Source organism: Pezoporus wallicus, unplaced genomic scaffold, assembly GCF_028554395.1.
Source record: "Pezoporus wallicus isolate ANWC-B61680 ecotype Strahan unplaced genomic scaffold, APGP_CSIRO_Pwel_v1 contig_8013, whole genome shotgun sequence".
In the NCBI taxonomy this organism is placed as follows: Eukaryota; Metazoa; Chordata; class Aves; order Psittaciformes; family Psittacidae; genus Pezoporus; species Pezoporus wallicus.
Window position 1 is genome coordinate 591,770 of NW_026636761.1, and position 23,997 is coordinate 615,766.

Below are 23,997 nucleotides of genomic sequence, written 5' to 3' on the forward strand. Positions count from 1 at the left end.
ATCTATCATACCCACAATGAATGTTACTACTGTAGACATGTAGCAAGATAATCACACTCAAACCAGAGCAGTCACAGATTTAAACTGCTCTGCAGGACTGTAACAGGAGCTTGGATCTCTGTAAATTTTGTGTCAGGAAGAGCCCACAGCTGAAAGGTTCCAGCAACCTCTGGCACAACACGACCCAGGATCCTGAAGCTTAAGGTGGACCTAGTGCTTGGTATACAGCTGCTCCTCCTGACAGAACGTATACCTGTACCTTAGCAGTCTATCAACTCCTGCTATTAAATATAATGATGTGCCAGCCTTCTCTTCCCCTTTCACTCTTCCTTTTATCTAAGCTTTGCTTAATGTTGCTTTCATCTATCACATTGCTGCAGCTTTGTCTGCTGGAATAAAGAGCAAACTCAAACACAGAAGAAATGCCTTTGCTTGAAGAACAAACAGGAACCTCCTGCCCAACCTTTGACTTGGATGCATCTGAGCTACTGATCTTCATAGAGCAACTGGAGCTTCTGGGCACAGTTCCCTGAACGTCCCATGACTCCCCAGCTATTTTATAACACAGGGAGAGACCATTTGCTTGATGAGCAGTTGAATCATCTAAAAAAATATGAAAGAGGATATTGACTTGAATCTACTGGATGATTTATCTGCCAAGCAGGGAAAGCAAGCTTAGCCTCTGAGCTAGACTGATACAGATAAGGGTGAAAGAGGAAAACAGATGTGTGCTTGCCTATGTACACAGAGGGCAAAGGAAAGAAAGGAAATTCCTCACAACTGGACAAGAACACGTCCTCCCACAGCAAGGAGAAAGGTCATTTGGTGCTCTTCAGTAATGACAATACCTTCCACTTAAAATAGTAGTCAGAAGCTACAGCTGCAATCCAAGGATTGACTCCAAACTACTATTGTGACTCAAAACGACTACAGCCACGAAGAGAAAGTAAAGAGCTTATTTTTCACAAAGTTTAGATCCATCTCCCCACATAAAGAGAGTTTTGGCTGCTAACAAACTTGTGAGCCATGAACCACTAAAACCAAGATTACGCGATGGTAAAATGCTTTGGCAGAGCGTGTCTGAAGTCAGAAGTCTTTAGGATGAGAACATCTGCCAGTTTCCACAAGGGACGTTCAGGATGCCTTCACCAACATTAAAAACAAAGAGTCATCCTAAAGCATTCCAGCTTCTCTAAAGTCCTCAGAGGCCTTTTGAATATATTTGCAAAGGACTCCAATACTCTGTAAAAAGATTATTACTGGTTGCCTGACTTGTGTGCAAAGTGAGATGGACCAAGACAACAAGGCTAAGGACTAGAAGCAAGACTGGAGAAGTATCATGTGGTCTACCCCACTGCTTTGGGTTTTTTTTATTGGGGATTTTGAGTACTCTTGTATGTGAATGACATTCATAATGATCAATAAGCATATCCAACAAGGCTAGTGACACATTATAGTTAATTCTTGCTTATGAACACCTATTATATAGACTAAAGCTCAGTCATGTTGTTTCACTCCTTATATAAGGTGATGAAAGCCTTTCCAGAAAAGATGAATGCAACATGACATTTTTATCCCCAAGAAATTCATGTGTAATTGCAGACTGTAAATACACACAAGTAAGCACAGTCTTAATACAAGATGCACAGGAGCCCACATTGCCTCAGCAGTGTCTGTTGTTAAGAAAACAGTGTATTTCCTGGCTTTAAGATGCTTTACTTTACTAATTTAATATTTGTAACCAGATCTATTTTTGGAACAGCTCTGAAACACACACACAAAGGAGAGGAAAAAAAAAGTTATGAATGCATTGCCATGAATAGAGCCATACAGTTCACGCATTTTCCCCCTTAGAAGATTCTGAGCATTAAGCACTGCACCACACAAAGAAAATGTATTACAGTCCCCCTTTTTTTAGGGTGATTTGTGCCTGTAGCTTTTTTCTTTTCATTTTGGGTTCATCTCCCGATTATTTTCAAAATTCTCCTATCCAAGAAAGCCTCTTGACTTGCATTAGGGCTTACACATCAGTCCCAGACTGTTTAATTTAGCCCTAATACCTTGAGGAAGGTTCAGGATGGATTGTTGCTATTCTGATTAAGGAATCAATCTCCCCCCCTGCTGAGAAGGTTGGACGAATGCCTCACCCCCAGAGGGAAATCAATATTGCTCCACTGACCAGCAGCTTCCATACACTGCACGTGCTGAGGTATAATGAAAGCAGCACTTAATTCTTGCATTGTAATTATAAAACAGAAACTGAATTTCCACTGTTTTGACATTTTTTACTCAGTTCTTCAGGCACAGATTCTAGCTTTTTACTACTGTGTCAATAACCCAGATTTCTTGTTTTGTTCCCAGAGATTAACCCACAAGCCAACCACAAAACACAACTCTCCCAAGCCAACAAGATTCAACAGTCAAGTCAATACCAATTTCTATAACCACATGCATGAAAACCATACATATCATCCAGAAGAGAATGTCTTCTGACCATTGTGTGACTGGAGTATGCTACTTCGTCATGCTTTTCCTAACCACCAAGTACTTCAACTCAACTGCTAATAACCAAGTGAAATATATTTGTATTGTTCAGCTCAGCAAAGGCTTTTCTTAGCTGGAACAAATCAACACACTCCCAAAACCATTAAATGCTGGCACTATGATAGGCACGCTTTCTCTTTAAGACTAAGTATTTTCAAAGAGCATCAACAACTATGTAGATTGAGTCTCCAAAGGTACCTATATTAGGTGTGTTTCACAACAGCACATTTCTTATAAAAAACTGTCTTCCTCCAACAATTACAGCTTTCCTATTTCAAGACATTTGCATGTCAATCACACTGAACCTCTGGAAAGGAAGCTTTCAACAATTTAATACAAATATAAGGATGACACAGACAAGAAGCAGAGCAAAAGCCACAATGCAGAAAGCAAAACCAGCTCACAATTAACCAGGAGAAGAGGCGTAAAGGTGCTCATAGTTCAACCGTGCTCTGTCATGGGTAGATGGATGATTCTACCCTTCCAAGACTGTTGTTTCCTGGGCAACTCCACTGCGCCTCAGAAGACTGCATGCAGCCATGCAGCCAGAGAAGCATTATTTTGTCTTTAAATAGAGTTGGAACCAAGCTATCCCCCCATGCCAAAAATAAGGCTGTAAATCCCCAGGGCACTGATTGAAATAGGAACGGAGTCACACTTGTCATGTGATATGCATTCTCATTACCTAAAGGATAGGCTGGTTTGCTCAGCTTACAACTTTGGTTTTCAGGTAAAGCAGGGAACATTTAAGTGTTGAACGCCTTGATCACTGCAGGTGTGCTGCTGTCCTTTGGGAGGATGCAGCCCTTCTGATCAGCACATGACAGTGTTTTGGAGCAAAGCAGCAAAGGAGCTGCTAACCAATATACACACTGCTGAAATGTTTGCTGAAGAGGTCTTTTGCACACTGAAAACTGAACTAAAGCTGTGCTACATGGTTTTTCAGCTTTTACACATTAAGTTACAAACATACGCCAAAAAGCACCCTCTGCAAACACAGATGTTTCACAACTGCAAAGAGTTGTAAGGAAATAAAGGCTCCTGACCAGCACATACAACCCTTTCCTCACTCCCTTTATTTTTAGGCTTTTCCAGGGACAACACACAAACAAAAGCATCTCAGACTGATACACTTGAAAGAAAGACGCAGCATAGGTGAAAAATAGTTCTGCAGTGCTCTATCACTGCTCTCCGGGTTCATCCACTCCCACTTTTTCCTTTACTCCAGCAAAACCTTAGTTACACATTCTTAATGAATGCCACTCCTGTAAGACCCATATTTGACAGATGAACAGCCCTCATGAGGGCAAGAAATATTTCCCTTCCCCATTTAACTTTTGTCTGAGAAAACACACTTCCATTCACTCCCTGCTGCATGCCAATCATTTCTTTCCTTTTGTAAATACATGATAAACATGTTAAAGCATTTATCTCTCAATAAGAGAAAGCATAATGCAGAGTGAGAAATATTATCTAAATGCATTTTAAATCTAATTGCTAAATAATTCCTCAAAGCTCTCTGCAGAGAATGATGGATGAAAACCATCTCTGCAGAGAATAAGTGAATGAAAACCAGGAGCACACACACTTCTGGACAGAGCTCTCACTTAGGGATGTGGTTAAATATTCTTCCACAGCAAGTAAAGATGCAAAACGCAACCACAGAAATCAACGTACATACATTCAAACCAGTAAGTCAACTCCGCTTAAATGTTACATGGAAAAAGCCACATAAAACCAGCAATAATACAAAGCCAAGCATGCAAAAGGAGACTGCTAGGTTCCTTCACTACTTTTGTTTTACTTCGTATCTAATCTTCATCCACTTGCTTTGGATCCCAAATTCTTGACTTGCTATTCCTAACGTGCTAATCCCCTTGCACATCTTGTCTGATAGCAGCCACAATCCCACCTGTCCCAGCCAGAGTCCAGCCCTGCTCTCCCCACATGCTCCTTATCTTTTCTTGATACTGATTCTTTGCCTTTTAATTTGTTTAAATTCCCTTCTTACTCTTGAGCTCATTTTTGCTGTTTCCTTTGCCCAGTTAGTCCCAGTTCTCTCATCCTCCCTGCATTCACTATCAGAACCATCACTCTCCCCAAATGACCCCATTCCCGTCATTCTCAGCACTCCAATCACAGGAACAGTTCCTAGATGAGCAGCTCCAGGTTTCTGCAACTAGATCCTAGCATGATCTCTACTCCTTTTTCCCTGTGACATTTGATCTGTTGAATCACCCAGTTTTCTCTCAGACCACAGCATCTCTTCTCTCATTCTGTATCCGAGGGCGAGCATCACAAGAAAACCATTGTGCCACCAGCAGAGATGGACCTTTAGCAGGTCTCAGCACAGTCATGCTTTCCATCCCCTTTCTCTCCTATCTGCAAGTTCACTGTCTCCCAGCTCACTGACACACACCATTCTTCCCACTCATGCAGGAGCTTTTTTCACTCCACTGGGTGCCAATAAGAGTCTGAGAGCAGGACAGGCAGACCCCTTCCTCGCCTGTAGCGGCCATGGCATGGAAAGTCTGGCTGTACCCTTGCAGGGACGAGACTGAGGAATGTTCAATTATTCTGTGGGTAACTCCATCACCTTGGCCCACAAAACCCCTCCAAGGCCAAAACATACTCAGCACATGCTGTAACTCCTGAAGACTTCGGCACTAGCATCTTGCACCAAGTAATTCAAAAGTGGTATTTTTCCAAAGACTTAAGTGTTTGCCTAATTTGGGCATATTTTCTCAAGAGCAGCAGAAAGCGTATCCCTGCTCACCAGCTATTGTCTGCCAGATTTCAAAGCCTTGCTCCAATGAATAGGAGCACTACTGCTTTCCAAAACCAAACGTGCTTAGTATATGCGAGAAACTGGCCGTGGTAACAACTGAATAATCCGGACTGATCTGGGTTATTCAGCCTGGAGAAGAGAATGCTCCTTAGGGAGAGACCTCAGAGCAGCTCCCAGTGCCTACAGGGGCTACAGGAAACCTGCAGCAGGGTTTTGGACAAGGGCCTGTAGGGACAGGACAAGGGGGAATGGCTTTAAACCAACAGAGGGGAGATTGATTTAAGATCATGGAGAGAAGCTCTTCCACTGATCCGCTATGGCATTTCTTCAGCATTAAGGACTATCTGGATGTAGCTTGTTGGGGACCATCCTTCTAAACCAGGCAATAGTTCTCAAGAGACTCCATTTCAAGTTTTATTGCTTTACTGGGTTTCAGAGAGTGTCCGGGGAATTGCTGTTGTCCTTTTGGTTGTTTTCCCAATTAGGTTGACTCTTCCCCAGATAAATTAAGGACAACATTGCAACAGAGCTGCTTTTTTACGTGTTTTATAGCATGCATGTCTGCTTCAACAACCGGCAATGAATGATGGGCAAGCAACATTTCATTCTTGCACTTTAACTCTGCTGCTCCAATGCTGGAAGTAATCTAGAAACCCCATCTACAGCTTTGCCATCCTGGGATGCAAAAAGAAACATTTTATTTAATAATACCAACAAAGCATCCTTAATAAACTGAGGCAAAGGAAATTGATCAGATTAATAAGGTTACCCAGACAACACAGATACAAAGCTATCATGTCAAAGTTCCAAAGGGATCTCTAAACCATCCCTACCCCACCTGCTCAAGAAGACTAAAACCACTGGATCCTGTTTATCCATACAATTACTTTTTTGCCTATTCTCCACTTTAGAGCCAAAGCCACCGATCGAAAAGAAGGACAAAAATATACCAAAAAATATTGAAAAGAAGGACTGCAATATGCCAAGAGACAATTGCTGGTTTTCCTCACAGCAATTTAATCAGCTTCTTGTTTTAGCAAAAAGAAAGTGAAAAGCAGAGTTTCTAGGGGTAGGAGGAAGAGAAACTTCGTATGAAATGCATACAATTATATTGAAGGGGGAAGTTATTTTAGCACATTCATACGAACACCAAGGAAACTCAACTGAGCAGTGGATTTTGATGGCTGGATTGGATTCAATGTATAACCCATCTCAGAGGCATTATTTCAAACAGGATGAAAGTGAATCTCCAAAAATTCATTAGCAGGTTACTTGTCCAGCAATCAACAAAGGCAATAATGTAAAGCATGTTATTAAGTTACAGTACAGCAGTGGCTCCTGCTCTTCATGTGGAGCATGGCTTTTGAAACTCTACTTTAAAAGACTGTTTCACAACATGAGTAACACTAATGAGCTGCAGAGAGTCCAGAAAAACATCGTCTCATGTTTGACTGCCTTCCCATATGGTTCAAGAAAGCAGGGGATCTGGAGCAGCCACAACACAAATGGGAAGAGTCTGGGACTGAAACCAGAAGGAAAATATATTCTGCAGTCTTGAATGACACTGGAAGACCATAAATCCCCCAATTCTTTATGGATAGGTGGGAAACACAAGAATAGCTAGATGACAATATTGAAGAAAACCTCTTCCTAAGGCAAAGCAGAACTGTAAATAAAATTACTCAGGCATTCATACACAAAAGACCCGGCAACTCCTTCAGGAGGCAGAAGGGAGTCTTTCAGTTCCTATTGCCTGGAAGTACCAAGGGGTGTACAGAGGGACCTCACACATAACCCCATTCTCCTACCAACCAGCTCCTGCGAGCAGCAGGGGAGCCCCCATGCAATACATCACCTTGAAGTTTAAAGGTCATCTACTTTTAAGCTAATGAAAAGGATTGTGACAGCACTAATTTTAAAGCACACATACTTACAGCTTCAGCAGCCTGAAATACCATCCTGTTCTGGGCAAACACAGAGGTGTGTGCTCCAGAATTAAGATACTGTACAATGATTCAGCTTCTATAAATCATTTCTCACTCGGTGATCTGCATATGCAAACTGACCACTTAAAACAGTGACTGATCCACCGTGAAATGTCAGACAACTGTGGTACCTCAAAACTACCGAAATAACTATGCAGAATGCTACCCTAATGAAAAGTGTATTTTGCTTTGAAGTGACCATCTCCAGCACCCAGCACTCTGCATGCAACCTGCGCTAACAGCCTTAGGATAGCCAAGCCAATATTGTAAATATGATGCTTTTATTCCTGACCTCAGCTTTTTTCCTCATTTTCTACCTCTCTCTGGTTTTAGGGTGCCTTACTCAAGGAGTATATTTTTGTGGGTGAAATTCCAGGCTCTTGGAAATAGAGTTTTAACACGTTGCTAAATAGAAACCAAGATACTACTAAACACAAAGAGAAGGAGGTGGGGGGGTCATCTCTATGAGTTGCCTCAATGATTGCAACAATTTATACCTAATTAACAAGAACACACACTTTTCAGAAGAGCATTTGCCCTCACTACAGAACAAGATTTTCTGAGATACAAACAATTCATCCAACCCACATTTAAAGGTCAGGCCCATTGCCTTATATAATGGAAACTCTCAACTCATAATCAGAGTGAATTTGTGACCTAGCATGCAAGACAATACCTTAATCTGTGTCCTGGTCCCACCAGAAACAAGCTCCTTTTCCTCTCAAAAAGTAGGAGGTGTGAGAATGGGATGTGTGGGATGACACACACAGATTTCGACTGTATGCAATCAACTACGCTGGTGCATACAATAAAACTAAATGTTGGCTTAAGAATCAATACATCAAACCTGGATCCAGCACTGCAGATCCTCTCACAAGGAACAAGCCAACAAGAACAGAACATTCCTTTAAGATCACATTTGACCACTGTGCCCAAGTAACACTATGTAATGCCACCAAGGTCAAGATCACCTAGGTACTCCAGAGAGTTTCCAAATGTGAGTCATTGCTACATACAGCACCCATACATTACAAATATCAGTGAACAACAATACTGCATTCAAACAAATTTAAGAAATGCAAGGTTAGAGCTTTTTAAACACAAATTCTGCTGATGAAATAGAGACAAGTACTGAAAGAGGAAACGATTTATCAGCCACAGACTCCCGTTCTGCACCTATGAGTTGCACCTATGTTTCATCTTCAAACAATGAGGATGCAGTTAAAAAAGCATGATCTACAGGAATTCCACTTAGTTTAATACTGTGAATTAAGAAATTACTACCACTGAATATAATTTTCTAAACAGTACAAAGTTTAATGGCGATTCACACTTGTAAGTGAAATGAACTTCATATGGCAAAAAAACACCTATATCTACAAATTGTGGTTTTCATACTAACACATACTGGAACACTCTGCAAACAAAAGGTGCGGTCCCCAAAGCATCACCTACGCAAGGACTTGGCCAACAGAGTCCCTTGCACAAGGGCATCAAATAAGCCCTTTGCAAATCCAGAATATTCACCTTCTTACAGTTTGAAAGGACAGTGACAGCTTTAGCAGCCACCCAGCTCTTCACAAAGGTCAAAGAAAACTTGATTTAATCATCATCCTCCTCCACCTTTATTTTAAAGCCTCACCAAATGTGGAAAGAACCCCAACACCAAACCCACAGCATCTGTACCTCTGAAACATTCATCACAGAAAGATGAGTCTTCCCACATTTAATCACTTTACCACTTGCACTTGCTGCATGGCAGTGTTCCGAGGAGGCAGTTTCTCCTGGACCACTTAACCACAAATTTACACATAGCTCCCCCAAACTACACGCTGTACCAAAACTCATCATCAAGAAAGATCATTCCCTTCAATATACCAACCATGCAGCCACAGACTTTTTCCACTCAAAAGAAAAGGACTGTGGTTAGTTTTAGCTCAGTTTGCCATGTAATTCCTACCACTTGATTTGAGGGCTTCATACCACACAAGAGGACACTGGTGGGAAGCGTAGCACACACTACCATTTTACTAGCTAAAGCACCCTTCAGAACAACTCTGTGTGCCATGCTCTGTGTCCTTCCCCATTACCCAAGAGAGGAAAAGAGATCTGAGCATGCTTTTACAGCCTGTTGTCCCCAAGACATAGTTAACTGAAGGTGCAAGTCAGGTCTGTACAGTGGTACACAATCTTCACTTACCACATACATTAGCCAAGTATTTAGAAAACAATACCAATTCCAGGAATCAGACATAAAATATCTACAATTCTCTCCTACCTGCTGGCCCTTAACAATACTCTTGAACTAGGGTGAAAAACAACATGACTGTACTTTGTCCCTCACCCACCGATTCTTCCTCCAGCTGCTGAATGTTTCACAAGTGTAAGGGACAGCAAGACTTCTGCAGGGGTTGGGGAGCCTGACAAACTGCACAGCTCAGCCATTGCCACCCTGTACAGCATGCTTACACAAAGGAAACCCATCGACAGTTACAAAAGACCTTAAGGTTTTGCTCTGTAACACTGGATTGCTTGGATGCTCCAGATGATCTCATTGTCCTGAGTATTTAGTATAGGATATAAATGCTGCATTAATACCTTTAATAATTCTGCTGGTTACGGGTCCATTTACAGTCACAGTGCCAAGCTCAAGATGAAACTCAAGTCTAGATTTGAGTGAAATATCAGTAGGAACTCTGCAATAGGATTTGCAAGCCAGAGGCACAGAATCCACGGAACATCACAGTACAAGGCTAAAAGTCTGTCTTGGCAGTAACTTGCATGTTGCCAAAGGGATTTTATTGCTTCTGAAGTATAAGGCTTTCTGCAACCAGCTTTTTTTTTTTCCAGGATGAACAGAAATTCTACATAAATCCATGCACATTAACATTCTACATGCTCTAAAGAACAAGCTCAATTTTACTCCTCCTTTGCTAAGTTTAAAGGGGTGAATCATGAACACTCAATCCAGTCTGGTAGATCAGCACATCAGAGACACGGAGTGCAAGTCAACCCTGATCAAACAATGCTGATCTCTCCAGTAAATTTTTCAACTACTGTTGGAAACACACTTGTTATTGCTGCAACTATCACCCATCAAATGGTTCCATCAAATTATATACCAGTCACATCATACAGGCAGCTGATTACACCATGTGTTCCTAAACACCCATCCCATGACTACCTGAAACAACTAATAAGCTTAAAGTAAATGGAAATGTAATTTTGCTTAAAAAGCATCCCATGATCACCAAGAGGAAACAGCACACGTTAAATATAGGATACTTCTGTGCTTTCCTTCCCCAGCAAACTGGAAAATATGAGGAGACAAATCACTGTTCTGGCCTAAGTACCCAGTGCACTGGACACTGATGTGTTTTCAAAGCTCTACCCCAATTAAAAGAAAGGAACTCGTGCCAATTTCATACCTAGAGTCATTTAATCTGTTGGTGCAACCCTTTTCCTCAGTAACCTGTAACACTTACCGAAGTCCTACACTGAAGACATAAAAAATAATACTTCAATGCTGGTGAGCACAATTTCACCAACAAAATGTTCAGGGGGAAGAAAGCGTCACAAAACCAGTTTGTATTGTTATCGAAGATGAATGTAAGATTGCACACACACCTGCAGATATTTAAAGAAGCAGAAAGAACTATTTATAAACACTTCTCTACTACTGCTGTTTTGTGAAGAAACACCTTGGTATCACTTGCTCGCTTTTAAGAATAAAACAACCAGGTCCATCTGGAGAATTCAGAACTTATTTTCTTATGTCAAACTTGTTATACTGACTCACGCTTTAATTCCACCCAAACTATTTCATCTCCCCTCCAAAGCACCCTAAATGCCAAAAAAAAGAAGGAAAACTGCAGATTTTCCCAGGAAGATTCCCATGCAGCAGAGCTGTTTATATACTGATGATTCAATGTAGCATCACTACAGTATTTCATCAGTATGTATCACCTTTCTTCCCCTGGAGTATCCAAACATACCGCAATAACCTCTCTCAGTAAGCATTCGCTCCCTGATTTACTGTCTAGTTTGAACCAGATCTGGCTGTAACATGACTACAATGTCACAGCAAAAGGGGATGCTTGAGCTGCCTGCCAGCAATGCAACCAGAAAGGGCAACAATTAGCACATCTAAAATAACCATTTCTACACAGAGGCAGTTTAAAAGCTCAGACACGTTGACATCTTAACTCGCACTGGTGATGAGCCACAGACAGATGAGCACAGGAGCAAAATCCTGCAGTGCTTTGCAATCCAGATGACCCTCCTGCTACTCATTCTTGACTTCTCCATTGAAAACACTATTACACTTTCCTCTTCACCTCCTTTCCGTGCACATTTTGCCCAAAGATTTTTAATGTCCAACCATTAAATTAACAACCGCTTGCAGAGGCTCCTGACCACTACGCAACCCCTCACTAACAGGTTTTGCTCCACCATCACGCTACCAAACATGGCTGCATCACGTCCTCTTTGTGACTGAATATGTGTATCTCTTCTGCTTCCAAGACTTCTTTCATTTCCCTACCCTTAATTCTCTCAGGTTAGCAAGGGACCATTCCAAATGCCATTATCCACTTTTAACAGCTTGGCAGTTCACAGCAACGTTCCACCGTAAACCAAACGCATTTAAGACTTCCCAGGCTCACTCCAGAACCAACCTAAGGGCTTCATACACCGAATCCCTCCCCACCATTAAAACGTACTTCTTCACACCCAACAGAAAACTCTTCTAACAGAAACCTCCGTTCTCCGAGCGTGGAGAGAAGCCCCTTCACAACAGCCAAAGGAAATGTTATCATCTGGCTTTTCTTCCCTGCACCTCCCTCTCCTGAAATTGGACCCCCTTGGATATAAATCCACCTCAGAGCCTCTCCTGCAGCTACATACAAAACCCACCCCAGGCTTTGCTTTGAAAGCCTCCCTCCGCTTCCCAGCCGCGATCGCTTTTTGTGCTGCGGAGCTCTTCTAACGCGTATTTCACTCAAGAAAACAAACACAACTCCTCCGGCTCCGCTGGGGTTTCCCCACAGAGGCTGCACGCAAAGTTCTTGGAAGGAGGAGACCCCCTGAGGAAAGCGGCCTCGGCCGGACCCCTCCTTCCCCCGGGGTGCCCCTCACAGCGGAGCCCGCAGCCCCGCACCGGGACCGGCCCCTCCGCACGAACCGTTATGACACGGGGCGGGCGCGGCGCTCCGCGGTAACCGCCGCAACGGCGGTCCCGCTCCCCCCCCCCACCATTCACTCACCCACAGCTCCGTGCCCCAGCTCATGGCTCCGCCGCGCCGCCGAGGGCCGGCGCTGAGGGGACGGGGGGGGAAGGCTCTCGGGGTCTGCTTGTGCCCTGGTTGAGGCTTCCTTGCCCTGTGCTCCCCGCGGGCTGAGGGCCGGGCCGGGCCCCAAGGAAGCGCGGTGCAGGAGCGGAGCGGGCCGGGCGCTGCTCACGGCCGCTGCTCACCGCCGCTCCCGCCTCATCGCGCCGCAAAATGGCCCGAGCGGCGCCGCGCGGGGAGGCGGTGGCGGAGCGGAGCGGGGCGGCGATTGACAGCTCTGGCGCACTGCGCAGGCGCGGCCCGAGGCGCAGGGTGGGTGCCCGAGGCCGGCACGGCGCAGGCGCGGTCTCCGGTCAGTCAGCGCGGGCCCGGTCCGTCGTTGGGGGCACCGGGCCCGCTCCGGCCTTGCCCCGGTTCCCCTCCGGTCCCCGCACTGACAGGCAGCGCTGCGCTCCGAAGCGGGCCGGCGGGAGCAGGGAGGTGCTCCCCGCCCTCAGGTGTTGGTTCCCAATTCCTCCTTGAGCCAGGTGGGGCTCTTTATTGAAGCAAATGTTCCTGTTGTGACCATTGGGAAGGGGGAGAGCCGCCCTTCAGACTGATTGCAAGGGCTTGAGTTTAACTGAGCTCCCCAAATACACACACCCCAAAATAACCCAAATCCAGGAATATTTAACTCCACCATCTGTCACCAACGCAGTGAGCAAGCAGAAAAATAGCCGTATTATCTGCTCTTGCATAAATACAGGTTATTGTAAGGAATTATGCAGGTCTTACAGAAAATGGCTCATTCCCTTGCCAGAGAAATAAGATTTGGTTTATGCTCATCTTTCTCTATAACAGAATTGGAGCTGTTACTTCAGCTGATCTTAAATTTCGGTCTTTTCAGCTATGGGAGATGTAAAAATAGCTTTAGACGGGTATTTTACGTTGCTGCATCTGTTCATGAAATACATCAGGGAAAGGAAAGTTAAGGATGTTTATTCATCTGAGGAAAAACTGCTTATAGAGGGTGGGGATCCTTCTGATGGCAAAAGATAACATTAGAGGAGCTCCTATAAAGACCATTAACCCCTCTAGATTAATGCACTTCATTCACTGAGGCTTGGCTATTACCCTACATAAGAAAGGACAAGAACAGAATAACTTATTAAGTAATTCCAACATTTATAAACAACAATGAAGACAAGTGTTATGTTAATAACAGAACTGTATGTATTTTTAACCTGGCTCAACCGATTTGAACCTGAGTAGAATGCTGCTCTTCACGCAGCTGCCTTTGAAGAGAGACGGGGAACAGGCAATGCTTTTGTTCATCATTAGAAGTTATTACTTTTAAGAGCAGACTTCATAACAACTAAGAGACAACGCTGTTCAACTCATTTCAGAGTGCTCCTTCCTGCTGCTAACACCACATTTAAATGTCTGAGCCTGCCACACTGCCTAAAGCACAACCACAGTGTTCCAAGGAACAGTGCATGGCTTTTGGAGAAGGGGCACCAAAGCCCTCTATCCTCAGAGCCACGTCCACCCAGAACACGTTGCAAAGCCAGACAACACAGTTACATCACGACTTTAGAGCTTAATCGGTAACTATGTGAGTAAAAAGAACGTAAGAGACCAAACAGAAAGCGCTAGTATCATCTGAGGTAAATTCGCTGTGGAATTTCCTTTTGCACAAAGAGCTGGGAGGGGAACAAGGCAAACCTGTTACACCAGCGCGGGCAGGGAAACCTGTCCATGCCAGAAGATAGAACTGCTTCACCAGTTCCTGAAAGATAAAGGCCAGAAATGCAGGTTCTGTGTTGTGATGGCACTATCAGTCATGCCAAAACCTAGGAAAAGTTAAGGAAACTGCCAGATTAGCTGCTAAATGATTCAGAACTCATTAAAAGAATATAAAATTCGTGGGAACAGATGTTCAAGACAAACACTAAATAAAATTAATTTCAGATATTTCCAGAATGAGACTTTTTCCTATTTTGGCTATTATTTAGTTTGAAACTCTCCTAGACAAGGACTGACACATTATTGCTTTCAGTCGTACAGTGCCCAAAACGGCACAGTCTGCACTTGGTTGGTCCCTAATTACTAATGTAATTAACAGCAGTGGGAACAGTAAAACCCCTTTTATGCTGAAGTAGATGCTGGAAGGCTTGGGAAGTCCCCACCTGAAACAAATAATTTAAAACAACACTTGAAAATTACATTATCTGGCACTTCTTTACTTAATCTGCACAGTCCAAACCTGAGCAAGAGGGAAGCTGCTAGGAGTTTTCTCTCAGCCACACTGAGGCCAAGACCATGTAGATCTGTTATCCAGATATGGGCTTATTCCTGCAAATACTCTGTTTATCTCTCCTGTTGTTATGATTCAGAACACTCCCAGAGGTAGAGCCTAAGCCCAAGTAGAAGCAATTCCCTTTTTAGAAGGCCAGGACTTTGTTTAGGAAACCCCAACCCCACCTGAAAACAGCCAGATTAGCTGCTAAATGAATCAGAACATACTTGGAAAAGATAAATTTAACCCCTAAGCTACAATTCTGTCTAAACCCTTTTCTCTGGGTTTACTCATGCAAAGCAGGAAAACTCAAAACTTCCAGAGAACATACAAGCATTTCTAGCTTCTAGATACAACAGGAAGAGGACCTACCTTCCCCCCTGGAGTTATCACCCTCACAGCTGCTTCCTTTTTAGCTTTATAATTCTACCCAGATCATCCATGTCCAAGACAAGGAACACAGATACTGCTTATAACCTCTCATACACTGGGACAGAAACAGCCCCAGGAAAGGAAGAAGACACACCTTTCCCTATAGCCATGGCTATCACAGCTGTTTCCTTTCCCCTGTTAAAATACTACACAGATCATTCAAGCACACAGCAGGGGGCCTAGGTGCTCTTTAAATGCCTTATCAGGGCCCAGAGAGGGCTAATTAAGGACTGATTAAGACCTCCTAATGCCCCTGACTAGCCTCAGTTGTTGACTATCTACCCATGGACCCAGAAACCCATTTAAGCTTTGGCCTAAGGCTCAGTCTCTGTTTGAGTGATGCTGTGGGGGTACTAGTCTCTGGTTCAGTCCCAGGTTAGGCTGTGCTTTAGTTATGGGTTCTTTTGTATATGGAGCCTAGCTCATATTTGATCTTGTTTCAGCTCTATAGGCCTAACTATGGCTACCCTATATGTCAGATGTTGGTTGCCATCACCCGAACTGCAGATTGACTTTTTAACCCAGCCTTGGCTCTGTCATTGCTCTAAGCTTGCCTGATGACCTGGACTCTTAGCTGCCCTCAGCTACTATCTGTGGGCCTGCTCCCCTCACCTTGCTTGGTGGGAGTGGACCTTGAAAGGTGAGACTCCTACCCTGTTGTCTGTGTTAGTGTGCTCACCTCCTAAGTCTGTCTCCCTTGGGTAACATCCAGCCCTTTCTACTCCATGGCATGCTTATACCACAGCTCATGCAGTAACAAACTGATGCTTAATCTACTTTGCCCTGTACTGAGGTATACCTGTAGACTGTGCCTATGCCAGAATTTTTCTGACACTGCCAGTGTTTTCCCTCTAAACTCAATAGTTGCTCATGATACACTTGGAGGAAAAAAGAAAATAAATCTGTGAAGGGTTCTAATTAGATGTTTGGGTACAACAAAGGAGTAAAGAGAAAAAAAATATGTTTAATTGCAGCTGAGAATAACTGTATGTGCTAGAAACAGCACATGTAGAGCTGCATGAATCTTGTCTGGAAGCTACAATGAAATGTATAAATGTAATGGTGAGTGTTGGTGTTATAGCATATTCATTACAGAAAGCAGCCAGTTTGCATATTGATACAGATGTAAGTTTAAGTACAGACATTCTTTTAATATACAAAATGCATAGCCAAAGAAAGCAAGCATGTTATAATTTCTGGTTTTGAAATCATTTAGTCCAGGTAAGTGGCAAACTTGGTATGATATCCCAACAGTTTGCAGAGTTACATAAAAAAACAGAATTTTTCAGACTCTGTGGGATAAAAATCCCTGATTGCTCTTAAGAAGCATCTTCAGACTGCTGGAGGCTTTTCAGCTGAACCAGTCCCCATAGTTACAGGGGAAAGCCTCATGCTATCAAGTAAAAGTGGGATACTTAGTGGAACAAGGTGTGAAAGGAAACCTGTGCTGCAGCTGTTCGTTGGGAGCCCAAAGCCTCCAGGTTTCCCAGGCGGTCCGTGCACAGGAATTATAATAATTGGAACATAAAATAATATTAATTTAAATAAAATATCTGGACTAGCGTCACCTTTTCAGAATAAATTATCTGATGATGAGTTATGTAGGCTTCTTACCGTCTGGGTGATGCAGCTACGTGCACTACAAGGCTTGATGCTGACAGGACATCTAGCGGCATGCACGAGTTACTGCCCTGAGTCCTACTAGAAAACATTGATTTTATTTTTTTCATGCTTCCAGGTATTTTCCGGTACCAGTCCAGGTTTCTTTGACTGATGGTGACATTTCTGTGCTTATTTTATTACCTAAGAGTATTAAAAGGAAGGGGGGGGGAAGATGGGACATTCTACATAACTTGCTAATTAGTCAAGACTACTGATTTTAATCTGCTTTTTCACCATCACTTGCACCTTACTTGCCTGGTCCAATCCAGTTGTTTATTTGGCTCTAGGTGAAGAAACTTGCACAGCTGTTACTCCATACACTGAAAGGGAAAATCAGAATGTTTGAGTTCTAAGAGCTGGCAGCACAGAACCCCCCACTGTAGAATTATAGTGATTGTATTGACAGTTTCCCATTGCATAGTCTGTCAGGGCAGTTTAGCAATCTGTTAGCTTCAAAAAACGTTTTAAATTGCTGCTATTCACGTTCACTTTGCTTCTTGTGTTGCTCTGTTTGAACAAGCCACAGAAGACAGGCCCAATCTGCTTGTCATTTCATTTTTAAGTGGGATTTGAGCTATCAGTTCCAAATAAATAGCCACAAAGCTACTTCTGTAAGGAAGCAGAAATCCCTTTGTTTTCTTACGTATTTTTTGATGATGTTTGCAATTAATATTTAAACCCCAGCTTTAAACAGAAAGGTTTTCAGTTGTTTGGGCTACCTGATGCTTGGAACACCTGCTCTCACCACAGGTCCCAGCAAGCAGCTGAAATCTCTTAAGTGATGCACTTCTGAGCTAGAATCAACAACCCTAACCCCTCCGTGAGCTGTGCTGCACGACTGAGGGGGGAAGAACTCCAGCTTTTGCCTGGGGACAGTGCAGCTCTGTCTCCTTACCCTAGGCCTTGCTGAGCACCGCCACAAAGGCTGCTCGAGGGGGCTTCTTTGTGGCCGGGGACCCCTTGTGGGAGCAGCGAGGAGGGAGCCCACCACAGCCCTCGCACCCTGGGAGGCGGCCTCCGGGTGGGGAACATGCGGCAGAGCCCAGATGGGCCCTAGAGAGGAGAGGAAAGCGCCGGGGAGCCTCAGAACGCCGACAGCAGGGCATGAACCCCGGTGAAGAAACGAGCGTCCGGTACCGGCGGTGCCCACGGTGAGGGGCAGCTCCGCCACGGTCACGTGCGGCGCTCCGTGACCCCGGAAGTGGTGCGGGAAGAGGATGCTGATGCTGGACTAAACATGGCGGCCCGCGGCGCTGGGGCCGCGCTGTGTCGGGCGGTGGCCGTGCTGGGGCTGCTGCTGCTCTGGGCGAGCTCAGCCGGTGCCCGCGTTCATCACCTCACCCTCAAAGTAAGGTCTGCGCCGCACCCGGCCCTGCTGGCTCGGCCCTCGCTTGCGCTGGGCTACCCGCCGGGTCGCCTGAGGGGAGCGGCGGTAGGGCCTGGCTCTTTCCGCCTCCCGCGGGCCGGGGCTCTCCGTCACCCCCCTACAGCTTCGTCCCGCTGCCTTCCCTTGCCCTTCTTCTCTGCTCTCTGGAATCCCCCCTGCCCCTCAGCCTGCTGGGCCCCTCTGCGTTCTGCTTTCCCTGATATTGTCCCTTCTCCCCGCATCCCTTTAGCTCTCATCCCTGCTTTTACTGGAGCCTCCTTTTTCTTAGTCATACGGAAAATGTGCGAAGGGGCATCAGAACTGTAGCGGGTTGAAGGTGGAAATGCTTCCCATCCTGTTGGAAGTGAGGCAGAAAGCTGTGTGTGGTAAGAGAGGGCTGAACATGAGCTGAAGAGGATTTGGGGTTGCTTTTGCTTTTAATGTGTGCCTTGCAGTAATCTTCGTGCCTTGGTCACTGGTCTTTCGACTCAAAGGCTGGGTGGATGTTGTTGTTCCAGATGTAGCTTCTTTGCATTAATCAGACGATCAGTAGAGGTAGAAGAAAATACTGATGCTGACAACTCTTTGTTTTGGTCTCATAGATTTATGGTTGTACTTTGAAAGAGTGTTGTGTCATTCTGTGACTGTACCTGAGAAAAACTACTTATTCAGGGTTGCGGTGGGAAGTGGTGCAGGTTGTGGTGAAGATCTGCAGCTCGAGTGCTGCTGTCTGTTGTGCTTTAAATGGGAAGTTGTGCGGTTGGCGTGTGGCAGGATCTGTGCATTAGGGGTGGTGCTTTTTAAGGACTTATGTACAGCGTGTGAAGTGCTCTGTAAATCTTCAGAATGAGGTTGTTAATTTTGTTCTTGTTGTCAACATCACACAGTATTTTGCTAATGGAAATCTTGGAAGACGTTAATAAAGCGTGTGTGACTAGGAGCAGCATTACTGTGTTCTTGTAGCAGCGTAGGGAGAGTGCCAAACGCTTGCATGAGCTCCCCTTCAGCTTTGGGATACAGTGAGTGCATGGGGAATGCTCATAACTTACTTATAGGGAGTTTTCTAGATTAGTTGTTGTCTAATGTGCAGCCACGTTAATATTGTTGTGCTTCAGGAAAAGTGAACTGTTCCCTGAAGCTATAGATTAGGAGGTTTGTGCTGGTAACGTTACTGAGGATTTGTGACTAACTATTGAGTGCTGGAAGAATTTCTCCTGGGATGATACTTTTCCTTTACATAGAAGACTTTCAAACTGGCCTCAAGCAAATGTTCTCAGCAGCAAACATTATAGCTTCAAGTCCTGATTAGGGTGTCTCTTAATTGCCTGTATTAATTACTAAACTGTGTTTGTTGATTTTTATGATTGGAGTATGGTTTTAGTTCTGTGCGTGTTTTGTGTGAGTTGCCTCACTGACCTACAGAGCACTGTGGAAAGCAGAAGTGTAAATGTGAGCTTTATTGTTAGAGCACAGGCTCTCCCTTTTTGCTCCATCCAGTGCTTTATGGCATTTCTGTAAACATCAGACTCCAACAACTGCACCCTTTCACAGTGAAATCTCCCTTCCAGTGTTCTTGCCATTGGCTCCTTGCTTGTAAATGTGCATTGACACTGTGCCAAGCCAAAGGCCACAGCTTTGTGCAAGTGTTTGATATTAGGTTTCCTCAAACAAGCCGTTACTGCTTTAGTTAGAATGGCTAATTCTTGTGTCGTTGTAATTAGTGTGCTCAGGTGAAGCTTTTTTTGTTGTCAGAAAAGCAAGCTGCAATCTGAGAAGTTTCCTGTTCTGAAAATAACTTTTCATCTTTATAAAAGCGTCCAAAAGGGTTTATTTCTGCCGAGTAATAAAATCTCTTTGTTTGAATCTTGCTGTTAGATTAACCTTGTCAAAGGTGACTCTCTTAGTAGCAGTTGTTATCAGCTTCATTAAATATGTTTAAAAACCAAACACTGCAAAAACTGAAGTTACAGGAGACTGATGGAAACAATTTTCAGCAGCTTTCAGAGGTAGCTGAAAGTTGGAGCATTCCTCTTCACCAAAAATACGGTTTTTGTTGTCTTAACAGTCAAATGCATTAATAGTGAAGCCTTATGTTTTGCGTAATGCAATGGCAAACTGTCTTAGAGAGTGAGGAAGTTGATCTAAACAAGTTCTTTGTCAGGCACGCAGTTAAGTTTAACGCTTGCGAATAGCCCAATGTAGGGTTCCAAGAGGAATCATCCAACTGACAGTGCTGTGTGGCAGCTGTGCTGTTAGTCTGATAAGTGAGTTATCTTGCCAAATAACTGACTTCCAAAGGAAAGCGAGCTCTCTCCTGTTTTGTGATACTGTCAAGATGGCAGTTTAATTGTATTATTTGGAAGATGATCTTTTTCAGCAGTTGGTTGTAAATACTGGTGGCCTTTTAATGTCGGTAGGCTTCAAATACTCAAGTTTAAAAATACCTTTCTTAATACCTTTTTCTGTGTTTCTTACACAAACACAAGTCTTGCTGTTAGTCTCACACAAGTAATCCAGTTCCTTCTGTGTAAGGGTAGGCGCTCTCTGATGAAACTTTCACTGTACTGGTAGTGTGATCCCAATTAGATTCTGAATAAAATGTTAAAGGATATTTTTCTGCCTGTCCTGGGATACCAGAATAGGCAAGATCTTGGTTACCATTTTCCTGTAATCTGAGTCAAATGTTGTAGGATTGATATTTATCCTAAAGGAGTGGAAGAAGTGGAGAAAGCTTTTATGGAACTAAGCTGAGAACTTACTTTATTGGTTCGACTGTAACCTGTTAGTGATGAGTCCCTGCTCATCCCTTCTCAAAGGGGCAGGCTTAACCTTTAAATACATCCTACATAAATTAACATAACATGTACGTTAACAGCTCAGATGCTTAAGTGTTCACAACTTTGTTGTAAATTTACAACTGAATGTTCTGAAGTCAGCAGTCGAGTGATCACAAATGAAAGCTGGATTCTCCCAACCTGTTAAACCTCCCTTAAGAGCTGAGACAACCATTAGTAAACCAGTATCTTTAGGCTGTTGATATGTGGAGCAGTAGGTGCTCCTGGAGAGCATGGTGTTGCTTGGTGGCAACTGGTGACTGTGTGTGGGATCATGTAAAGCTCCAGGATTTGTGAACTAAATCTGTCAACTCTAAGCACTCAAAGCTGAACTAAAACCAGGGAGGAATGTCTGTGTGTTGTATGTTAATTATATTTTGTTGGTTGGAGAATATTAGTAAACTGGCAGTGTAAATAAATTGAAATCGAGCTGAGCAGCTTTTGCACATACTCTGAACGAAGCAGCTGCCTCTGGTCATATTTGCGAGGTGCAAAACACTTAGTGGCTGGATGCCACTGTATTCCCAGCTCATATTCCTCTCTAATCGCCCAGAGAAATGCTTCTCTGTCCAGATATGTTTAAATACATGTGATATGCTGTGTGAAGAGCTGTATTAATCTTCTGTTCAGACTGAGAAATTATATTGAAAGTGGTGGTAAAGGAACCAGATGGGCTCTTTTTTCAAGCACATTAAATGACCTAGAACATGAAGGCAGCACAGCTATAATACTCCATAATACTCTTATTAAATGAAGCATCTGCTATGAGCCATGTGTCATCAACTCTTTTTTCCCTCTCCTGAGCATTAAGGGAACCATCTGGTTATTTGCCAGGTTAACTTGATTCTATTAGGGCGATCTTATTGCAACTAGCTTACAGGTAAGCTGTGGCAGGATTAGTGTCCTGCTATTACAGTGAGTGATATTTGTGCATCAGGAGTGTTGTAAGCAGAGATGTCAAAACAGATATTGAGGTGAAGGAAAAGACAGAGCTTACTACCCTTCTACAGCTCTTAGTTCAGTCTTATAGTACCTTGTCCAGAACATTTGTTTGCCTTTAGCAGCTGACTTCTCTCCTTAGAGAGTTCTGCAATCTGTTTCTATTTTCCTAGAAGAAACAATTTTCTTGTTGTTAGTGACAATCTGTAAAAGCTTTAAATCACATGTTAAACTTGCTTTTTAATATTTTTGGTTCTGTTGCTGCTTTTCTTCTAACTATTGATCCAGTAGGTTTGAGGACCAAATGCTTACCTATTTATTGATTTATGAATGCAAAGCAACAGGGGTGTGACCTTTCATCATCTGATGGTGCAACTGTGTGTAATGTTTACTGCTTCTTATGTGAGGTCCTTTATGACCTCTTTCTTTAGAAAAGAGCTCATTGGACTTGAACCTTCATCAGCTGAGCAAGGCATGGAAAGGGATCAATTTCTACATTTCTTTGCCAGACAGAGAGGAAATAAACACATGTCTGGGTTTCAGTATTTATCCTACTTACAAGATGCAAGACCTTGCTAAAAATCATTTAGAGGAATGGGGCTATGTTAGAACTTTTCTAATCTATACTACACACAGAGCTTTCTAGTGTGTCAAGTGTTTGTCCAAACACTGACCCTGCCTAATGTAGAAAATCTTGTGGGATAACAGTACACTGTGATACTTGTTTATCACGTGAGCAAAACCCAGCTCTCAGTTGGGTAAGACTACTGTAATCAGTAATTCCTGTGCAGTCTGTTGCAATGGCAGTAGTTAGCAGTCAGACAGTAGTTGTTAGTTGTCTTAATTTGTCTATAGTCTATCTTTTTCCTACCAGTATTTTGTTTAATCAGTGATGCCTAACATTTAATCTCTTCCAGACCTTTTTTCTTGTATATTTCTTAGCAGTGTAGCCAGGTAATTAGCAAATATATGTTTAAAGTTCTTGCTGTCCAGATTATTGGAAGAGTTGGTTGACTCCAGTGAAATGATCAATGATATCCAAAGGTATTCTAAAGAAATTTACTCTTGGTATGGTCAGATGTTTTGCACTTAAGTAAGTGTCAATATCTGTTGTCCTGCTTCCTCTTTGACTGCTGCTGCAGATGACTGTGTATGTGAATTGTAAACTTTCCTTTCTTACAGGATGATGTGAGGCAGAAAGTGCACCTAAATACCTTTGGTTTCTTCAAGAATGGCTTCATGAAAGTCAATGTCAGTAACCTTTCATTGAAGCCACCTGTGAGCTCTGATGACAAGGACCACTTATCAGTAAGTTACTCTGAGTCCAATAACTGTGTTAAGCTTCATGTGAAATTGCCCTTGCACTGGATGCATTGTTTGAGGTGTCAGATCCTAACTGGTGATAGTAGGATCAGTGTTACTGCTGACAGTAACTGTCTTATTTTTAGGTGACTCTTGCATTATACGTTATATAGCACATTATATTTTAATAGAGACACTGAAATACTAGGGTAGAAAATAGACCTGTGTTCTTACTCTTCAGCACAGTTCAACCTCTTTCTTTCTGAAAGCAATAAATGTTCTCTTCAAGCAGAAACACCTGGAAAAACACTGATATAAGTTAAAAGTCTCAGGGGCAGAAGGTACTTTAGGTGAGTTCAGGATATTAGTTCTCCACTAATATTTTATTCTTAGTGGATGTAGATAAAGCAGCAAGTTTATTATAGCTGAGTATTTGTTTCTGTCTAATTAGATAATGACAAAAATACCTGGATTCTGCCTTAAATGTAGTTTAATTTATTTAGAGAGCAGTATCTTTGACTCTGTGGTGATTTGGCTTCTAATACTACAGGAATGTGAGCTGGTTTTAATTTGACAGAT

At 43.2% G+C, this 23,997-nt stretch overlaps 2 protein-coding genes and 2 long non-coding RNA genes across 21 annotated transcripts in view; 1 reads left to right on the top strand and 3 right to left on the bottom strand.

Annotated features, from left to right (window-relative positions):
- FNBP1 (formin binding protein 1) overlaps positions 1 to 12,861 on the bottom strand; it is a 91,561-nt gene extending 78,700 nt beyond the window's left edge. For 15 of the 16 annotated variants that reach the window (XM_057401527.1, XM_057401524.1, XM_057401520.1 and 12 more), the window contains exon 1: positions 12,039 to 12,149. In XM_057401527.1, the coding sequence (XP_057257510.1) occupies positions 12,039 to 12,134 (96 nt within the window). In that variant the 5' untranslated portion in view covers positions 12,135 to 12,149. Of the gene's footprint in view, positions 1 to 12,038; positions 12,150 to 12,581 lie in introns of those variants that run through there. The other variant, XM_057401517.1, reaches the window with a different exon arrangement.
- A 574-nt stretch (positions 12,862 to 13,435) lies between these two features.
- LOC130595112 (uncharacterized) lies at positions 13,436 to 15,580 on the bottom strand. Of its 2 annotated transcripts, none has more exons than XR_008971228.1 (3): positions 15,256 to 15,580; positions 14,310 to 14,373; positions 13,436 to 13,491 (listed from the first exon to the last, which is right to left on the bottom strand). It is a non-coding gene; the product is annotated as an uncharacterized LOC130595112 (long non-coding RNA). The 2 variants fall into 2 exon arrangements; XR_008971229.1 differs by lacking the exon at positions 13,436 to 13,491 and adding an exon at positions 13,568 to 13,719.
- A 728-nt stretch (positions 15,581 to 16,308) lies between these two features.
- Positions 16,309 to 17,731, bottom strand: LOC130595113 (uncharacterized). The gene is made up of 3 exons (XR_008971230.1): positions 17,697 to 17,731; positions 17,224 to 17,297; positions 16,309 to 17,118 (listed from the first exon to the last, which is right to left on the bottom strand). It is a non-coding gene; the product is annotated as an uncharacterized LOC130595113 (long non-coding RNA).
- Positions 17,732 to 18,169: 438 nt separating this feature from the next.
- The window catches only part of GPR107 (G protein-coupled receptor 107), a 34,619-nt gene continuing 28,791 nt past the window's right edge, over positions 18,170 to 23,997 (top strand). The window contains exons 1-2 of one of the 2 annotated variants that reach the window (XM_057401534.1): positions 18,170 to 18,325; positions 23,299 to 23,424. In XM_057401534.1, the coding sequence (XP_057257517.1) occupies positions 18,215 to 18,325; positions 23,299 to 23,424 (237 nt within the window). In that variant the 5' untranslated portion in view covers positions 18,170 to 18,214. Of the gene's footprint in view, positions 18,331 to 23,298; positions 23,425 to 23,997 lie in introns of both variants that reach the window. The other variant, XM_057401535.1, reaches the window with a different exon arrangement.